This window comes from Gouania willdenowi, chromosome 24, assembly GCF_900634775.1.
Source record: "Gouania willdenowi chromosome 24, fGouWil2.1, whole genome shotgun sequence".
In the NCBI taxonomy this organism is placed as follows: domain Eukaryota; kingdom Metazoa; phylum Chordata; class Actinopteri; order Blenniiformes; family Gobiesocidae; genus Gouania; species Gouania willdenowi.
In genome coordinates this window covers 17,958,369-17,966,792 of record NC_041066.1, presented here as the reverse complement: position 1 = coordinate 17,966,792, position 8,424 = coordinate 17,958,369, and the positions used below count along the sequence as shown (strand labels likewise).

At 36.4% G+C, this 8,424-nt stretch overlaps 1 protein-coding gene across 1 annotated transcript; it reads left to right on the top strand.

Annotated features, from left to right (window-relative positions):
* The first annotated feature begins 1,452 nt into the window (after window positions 1-1,452).
* On the top strand, window positions 1,453-8,204 carry batf (basic leucine zipper transcription factor, ATF-like). The gene is made up of 3 exons (XM_028439910.1): window positions 1,453-1,773; window positions 3,269-3,373; window positions 7,507-8,204. Exons 1-3 carry the CDS (start codon window positions 1,711-1,713, stop codon window positions 7,708-7,710), a joined length of 372 nt encoding a protein of 123 aa, XP_028295711.1. The 5' UTR covers window positions 1,453-1,710; the 3' UTR covers window positions 7,711-8,204.
* The last annotated feature ends 220 nt before the right edge of the window (window positions 8,205-8,424 follow it).

The following is an 8,424-nucleotide window of genomic DNA, read 5'->3' as shown; positions in this document are numbered from 1 at the left end:
TACAGAGTTATAGCCAGGATTAGTGACAAGTGGTGCCAGCTCAGATATTTATTAATGTTTTAGTAAATTTTATTTGAACTAAACTTATATTTGCCAAAATGTAAATCATTGTCATATATATATATAAAACACAATTGTTTAAGATTGTGTTATAATTTGAAAAATAATAATTTAAATATCTGTAATTTTTGGTAACACTTTATACATGAAGGCTGACATTACGCTGTCATTATTATGACATCACACCTGTCATTAGCATGAACAAGGTGTCATGAAGGCTGTCATTAAGTGTCGTTTGTTACCCTGTCGCTAAATGCTTGTTCATGCGGATCTTGTTGGGTTTTTTCTTTCTTTCTCATTATGAATTTTATATTTTGATAAGCGCATTTAGATGACTTTGTTGTAATTTGCGCTATACAAATAAAGTTGAATTGAATTGGATGTATCCTACTCAGATAGAAGTACTGTTACTTGATTGAAATTAGTAAGTCACCCATAAAATAGTACATGTAAAAAGTAGCTCAATTAATGAATTAGCTCAAAGCAAAAGTTACTAGATACTTTCACCCCCCCTCCCCACCTTTATTGTTGATAATAAATCATGCCACGGTTCCCATGCATACAGTAAATATCTTACTTAAAAAGAAAATCACAATATCTTGCCCAATTTATTTTCCACAAAGGCATCTGTATAAAATAAATGGTTTGTCAAAAATGTACAATTCTTTTTAAAATAAAATAACACTATTAAATAAATAATAAATAAATAAAATCTCAGGCTAAAATAACCTCCATTCAATGCTGTTTTGGCACCCTGCATTACGTTTAATCTGATTGGTCGGCTATGATGTGATGAATTTGATTATTGTCTGGTTATTTCATTTTATGTAGTTTCACAATGTCAGCTGATCATTTTAAAACAAAAAGTAATAATTTACTCAGTAACGGTTGGATGTAGAAATGTAACTAATTACAGTACAAGTACCCATAAAAGCAACTTGATTACAGTAACGTGAGTACTTGTAATCTGTTACTTTCACCTCTGCCTAACTCCACTAGATCCCTCCACCTAACCCAAAAAAATGCCAACATAGCTCCAAAGGTGTCATAATTTAGCGAACGACACTTAATGACATCCTTCGTGAACACCTTATTCAGCCTTATGTATAGAACTTCAAGTAAAGTGTTACCAATTTTTTTTTTTTTCACAGACTTTTTCAGGCGACCCCACATGAGGTCCCTGCACCAAGGTTGAAAAACGCTGCTTTGAATGAAACCCGTTCCTGTAAGTGAGTGACTTTTCTTTAAGTTGTGTAAACTTGGTTGTTTTTCTGTACTTTACATGTGTACAGTATATTATGCGCTTTGACTTTCCAGCAGACGTGATTTCCAGTTAAATGCAACTTACCAGAAGTCAGACACACATCATTCATTAGGAACATTGTGAATATATGTATGTGTGTCACACACAGAGAGAGAGAGAGAGAGAGTGTGTGTGTGAGAGAGAGAGAGAGAGAGAGAGAGAGGGAGGAGGAACTAGAGGAGGGAAGATTGAGAAATGCTACAAATTCAGTGCTTTTTCAACTTCTCTTCATTTGATCTACAAACACAGACACACACGCATACAGACACACACTCTCATACAGAAAGACTCAACCACACACAGCAGAAGTGGACAAAGACACTCAGCATCTGTTGCCACATCTGGCTATGGCTCAGGGCTCTGACAGTAATGACACAAGCTACAAGTCCCCATCACCTGGAAGCAGACGGGTAAGTGTCTTCACTTTCTCACGCATGGAACCACTTGTTCATGCACTCATTTTACCTACAGATATCAAGACTTCATGCATTTCAATGTGTTTGCATTCTGTATTTTTCTACTACATAGTCCCATTTCTAAGTTTCTAAGAGTCTTTCTCATCACAAACTTTCAAATCCATCCCTCAGATTGCAGGAATCTTTGTTGTTTTCTAAAACTGGGAATGATTAGCGAGTGTAAGGAGCAGACGGTGCAGAATAAAACACGTGCTGTTTGTTTTGTTGCTTCTAAAAATCGATACCCATGATCAATGACTGCTCCTTAAAGTGATAAAAGCTCCCAGAGAACATGCATTGTGCACATGTACTTTGGTTTTGCTCTAACAGGGATGCAACCACATGCTTGGTGGTAAGCTACATCTTTGGCCACATCTGCCTTCTAGAAGTCTAACAAACATGTAACTGCATATATGCATTAAAAATGAGGTTAAAGTGTGTTGCCCAATGCTTTTGCTTTAATAATTGCAATTGCAAAGGGTGTCCACCTAGGGCTGGGCAATATATCGACTTTTCTATTTTGGCGATACAGTACTGAACACAACAATATCGCCTATAACAATATGTATATTTTTATGGCTTATTTTGTATTAAAATCCTCATTTTAGGGGTCGCTGCTTTTGTTACCTCTCAGAACAGCATGGAAAACACAGTTAATGGATTTCTGAGTGTGTCCTAACCCAGACCTTCCTCTAAACAAGCCACACTACAGAACTCACTCACACATGCTGTCCCTTATAGGGAAAAAGGCAAAAGTGGCACATATTGTGCAGCTGTTTGTTAATAAATGAGCCTGTGTAGCATTTTGCATCAGGACAACTGTTTTGATCATATTGTGTATCACCATTTTGAGAAAAAAATATAGAAATATGAGTTTTGGTCCATTTTGCCTAGCCCAGTGTTCATTTTTGTCCTAATTTTCATCAACTACACTATGACTGATGGAAAAACATATATGTAAATGCAAACTATATAAAAATATATTGATATTTTCATCAAAGGGTAAAAAGGTTGATCATTGATAATTGAATCTTAAACTTTATGTTTTAGTCGACTATCTGTGTAATAGATTTAGTCAACAAAAATCATGTAGTCGACTAAAACTACAATAGTCCTGATGACTAAGTTTGGGCTAAAACTAAGTTGCATTTTAGTCTAGACTAAAAATAAAATAAAAAAATTGCTGTAAAAATGAACACTGATCTGTACTTACAACTGAAAATGAGGTTCTAAAGTCATGAAACAGGGCGTGTGATGCAGCTAACTGATGACTCAGCCACACCCTGTCCTTTATCTTCACCTTCAATCCAACCTTTGTCACACACAAAATAAACTGCCATCCTTAAAGGTTTACATTTACAAAAATGTGATTTTTTTTTTTGTTACTAATCTCAATCAGCATCCCATCCTACTGCCATGTGTTCACCACTCTTATTTTGTTTTTGATCAGAGCTCCTTAGATGACGCTAAGAAAGTGATGCGGCGAGAGAAGAACCGAATCGCTGCCCAGAAAAGTCGGATGAGACAAACCCAGAGAGCTGACAGCCTTCACTTGGTGAGAAAACGTCATTCATTCATACATAAATACTGTATATACTAATACCAACATTGTGACTTCTCGTTTGCTCTACTTGTAACTTTAAATAGGTGTTGTTTCATAGCTTTCCCCTTGCAACACACTGATGACTATTTCTGTCCAGTATTTTTACAAAATGCAACCCTGGCCATGTGGCGATGTGTCATGGCTTCTGTTGGGCTGCACACTTGGATGCTGCTCTGTGCGTGTTTGCAGAAAATGTGGGAATAAATTACCATGTGTGGGCAATCACGTCTTTGTGCAGCAGAATCCAGCAAACCTTAGCATGCAGCGCGGAGTATTATGGACTGAAGTTTGTTGATGTCGTTTCCTTTGGTGTTTTTGGTGTTTTTAATAACTTTGTTCTTCTTTTTTTACGTTCAAAAAACCAACAAACCACAACAAATTCTGCCTGAAATCTCATGTCTTATTTTGAGGAAAAGAAATATTGAGTTCAGTTTCAATCACATTTATATTTAAAAGAAATAAGAGAACTCTGAGAGCGCAAACTTCAGCCAAGCCCCAAATATATGTATCAGTGATACTGATCATGATCAGGATCACTTTATTTATTTTTTATTTTCTCACTTTAAAGGCTTGGAAGACATTTCTATCCCCATTAATAACAATACAGTAGGTCCAAGTGTATGGACGCCACCATTTTTTCCCCACAAAACTGTGATAAAATGCACAATTCAGATCCGATCCAGATGAAATGTGGTGAGGTAATTGAAAAGCCACTTTGACAAAACTGTGTCAAATTTCATAAAAGTCAGTCAATTACTAACCGAGATGTGAATTTTTTGAAATTTTGCCAATGATGAGCGATAGGGATTTTTCCATTTTTAAAACTGATCCAGAATCAGTATATCCATCTGGATCCCCTCCAAAATGTAATGGAGTCTTCCATGGCGTAAGGCAGACCCAGGGGCCACATGCGGCCCTCGGTCTAATTGAATTAAAAAAAATTGTAATTCATGAAGTTGGAAGTTTTATGAAGCCCAAAATAACACACAAAACTCCAGAAACACAGAAAATGACAGCAAAATGCACAAACCAAAGTGCACAAAATGACAAAGAAATTGCACAAAATGACAACAATAACACAAAAAGGCAACAAAAATTAGCCTTATTGACAAAAAAAGTAGACAAAATGAATTCAGAAGCACAAAAAAATGTCTAAAAACTCAAAAACACCAAAGAAAACCCATGCACAAAAGATGACTACAAAGACAAAACTCCTTGTTCTTTCCTGTGCTAACGCTCAGATTGGTCTTTATTCTAAATGCTAACATGAATGTTGATCATGTGGCCCTTGGATCAAACAATGACATTTTTGTGGCCCTCGCTCTGATAAAAGTTGTCTATCTCTGGCGTAAAAATCTAACTTTGGTTCAAATTTTGTCGAAATCCATGAAACACGTTTGATGTAAACTTGCTAATAAACAACCAAATAAATACATGCTGGTGAAAATAGGACCTCCTTGGTGGAGGAAATTAAACTAAACCAGCTGCACTGATGTTTCTCACGTAGCTCTGAGTGTGACTTCATCTCATAAACTGTCAGATTTTGACCTTTTCAGAAAACCTGGGTTTTTCGGGCAATAGTAGATCAAGTGGGCGATTCCGACTGATGAGAAACCTCCTCGTGAATTTTTTTTTTTTTTTTTTGACGTACTATATCATTCTCTTCAAACGCCGTCACTGTCACAGATATAGCCTACACACCGATGGACCGCAGAATGTAGTCTGTGGTTCAGGGCTTTCATCGTCTCGCTAGATAAACAGGAAGGTGAATTTTCCCTCCATCACACTGGGGCTTGTTTCCTGTTTCTTGTGTAGTAGTTTTTCTTTTTCTTCTTCTGTGTAAATAAGCCTGAATTTGTGCACACTGTGGGTAGGAAGGGGTGGGGGGGGGGAATAGGCAGTCACTTCTTGTAAAGCGCTGACAGCAGTGGGTTGTATTTGGCTATGTGACGCAAATGTTGGGGTTTGCCCAAATGTTTGGTGACAGTAAGGACACACAGCTCAGCATTATCTTTCACTCATGGTGAGATGACCTTTTCATTACCAAAGTGGAAGATTTTCCCCCACTTTTCCCACACGACAGAAAGCCTCAATCACGTTTCACATTCAACTTTCTCTCATCATTTCACAGTAAATAATCGGTGAGAAAATATACTGCAGGATCTCGACTCATTAAAACAAGTTCACATCACATTAATCATTTAGCACTAACCAGACCAGCCCACTATCTTATCAGTAACATCATGTAGAAGATGTTATTAAGTCAGTGATGATCAACATGTGGCTCTTCATTTGAATTATTATTTCCCCAGAAAACTTTAAAAGGGGGAAACTTTTTAACCCCTTTTTATCTATTTCCTTTGGCCATTTTGCAACTTCCTTTGTCTCATCTTTGCCCCTTTTCAAAAAGTTCTGACACTTTTTTTCAGACTTTAACTTTTTTTTGCCAATAAATATCCTTTTTTTTTACCCATTTTTTGCAAGTTCTTTTTGAAACTTTAATCCAATTTTTGTCCTTTCTATAATTCTTTTGGCCAATAAATACCACTTATTTCCTTTTTTTCTACATTTTTGCCCTTTTTCACTATTGTTTGCCACGTTTTGCCCATTTAAGCTACCCTTTGCCATTACATACCACCTGGTTCCTCTTTATTTGCACATTTTTCTGCCACTCTTGACTGCTTTTGAACCATTTTACTCACTTTACAATCTTTTCTTGCCACGTTTTTTTTTCTCGTCCTGGTGGGTCGACGGCCCCGGTATGCCAGATGGCCAGTCCACCCCTGGTACTAGCACATCATTTAGTTCTGTATCCCATAATGAGCAGGAAATCGCCTGAAAACAGTTATAAAAATTAGTTTTGTGGCTGTTCTTTAAATAATCATGTATCTGCAGCTTTAAGATACTGTAGCTACTTTCATACACCAACCAACCAAGCTTACCATAAATGGACACTGAAGGGACAGTGTTGTGTTTTAATCATTTAAACAAGGTCAACATACTTTTTTTGGGCCATAATGTTAGCAAAGTTACCACATAGGATAATCTGGAAATGTGTTGAAATCTTAAGAAGCAGCTTTGCTAAACTAAGCTGAGCTAACAGAACTATGAAGACATCTGCAAACTGTGTCTCTCCATAGATATGTTATATAACTTCAGAACTGAACTGAAGTTTGCTTCATACTGGATTTTCGACAGATATTCGGCTAAAGATGCTGAATTTTTAACTAAAGTGGTTTAAATATTTTTAAAACTCTTTCGTGGTTGGTTTGGCAGTTGAATTACACATATATATATATTTTTTTTAAAAAAAAACTTTAACTACATTTGTTAAAAATGTATTTTGTTGTTGTCTTCATTTTTTTTTAAACTGATTTTTGTGCTAACTTTAATGTTTTATATTTTATAAATTCCTCCATCCTCTGCTTTGTTTTTTTTATTTTTATTTTTTTTATCTCTGAATATCTTATTTGTTGTATTTTTAATTATTTTATTAAATTACTTGTGTGTGCATTAGTCTCTAAACCTTTTTTTTTTTTTTTTTTTTATCTTTTTATCAATCACTTTAGCAAAATTATGTGAAGCACTTTTGTAAAAATGGGGCTCTATAAATAAAGTTTCCAACAAGATTTCAGGATCAAGCAAAAAAAAAATAAATAAATAAAAATACTACAAGTTCATCCCTGTTGTTAACATCTTTTTTTAATTATTACTTCTGCACTTTCTAGTGCTTGAAATCACTGATACTTTGTATTTCTCCCATATTTTAGTTACTGTAACCTTTGACCCGTTCCCACAATGCAGCACGTAGCTGAGACTTTAAATCTGTGTATTTTAAAACAAACTTTTTTTTTAATTAATTCAAACTTTATTTAAACAGGAAGGAATTCATGAATAAAAAGTGTTAGTTTTTGTTATTGAACTACTTTAGTGTGGACCAAATACCTTAACTGTCCTTTTAATATCATATAGTCCAGCCCTACTTTGAAGTGTAAAGTCTTCTGCCCTTCTGATACAAAAAATGTCCAATAAAGATGTTTAAACGATAACTTTTACTCAAACGTGCCCCCTCTGTGCATTAACAGGAGAGTGAGAACCTGGAGAAGGAAAACGCCGCCCTGAGAAAGGAGGTGAAGCAGCTGACGGAGGAGGCAAAGTACCTGTCGTCGGTTCTCAGCACCCATGAACCTCTGTGCACCGGGGTGGCTCCTCCCACCTCCGACCTTCTCTACTCTCCTCACCACAGCAGCTACCACCAGCACATCCCCGTACCACACTACCAGCACTGACCCCGAGTGAACACACGCTGTGAAACAGACGACTGACCTCAAAGAGAGACTGGCATGGCATGAGACGTGTCACCAAAATGTCTAATTTGTTACACAAGTTGAATGTAGTCCATCCAACACATGTGATTGAATGGTATGTCATGTTAAGTGCTATTTATTTTGACCTCTGCCCGTTTGATTTCCTTCACGCGAGGACTGACGAGTACATTTACGTGTCACCTGTTTTTGTTTACATCAGGAGAAATGACCATTCGAACATGTTCAGGTGGCTCAGGCTATATTTTTGTATACTGCTTGTTTTTTTAGTGTCATAAAGAGAATCTTAATTTGTCATCATGTTGCTGTGGTTTTGTGTAAAACATGCTGATCCAACACGCTCAGGAGATTTTTTTTGACAGTTTTGATTGTGGACATAAAGAATGTAAAGTCAAGAACTGTACATGGACCAAAAATAAACGGATAACAGTGAAGGTGAAATGGCATTTTTTTTTCAAGGTTTTGGCTCTTGTGATAATAAAGCCTTTATGTGACAACATGGAGCAGATACATTTATTAAACGTGACCTTGTTTGAGTGATTATAACTTCTAGTCTGCAGAAGTGCTGATAACAAATGTGGTATCAGTGTGTGAAAGTTGTCCACGTCACCGTTTGTCTATCTATTGAGGTGATTCTTCAGTTCCGATCCATACTTGTCATGATTAAGCTGGACAGAT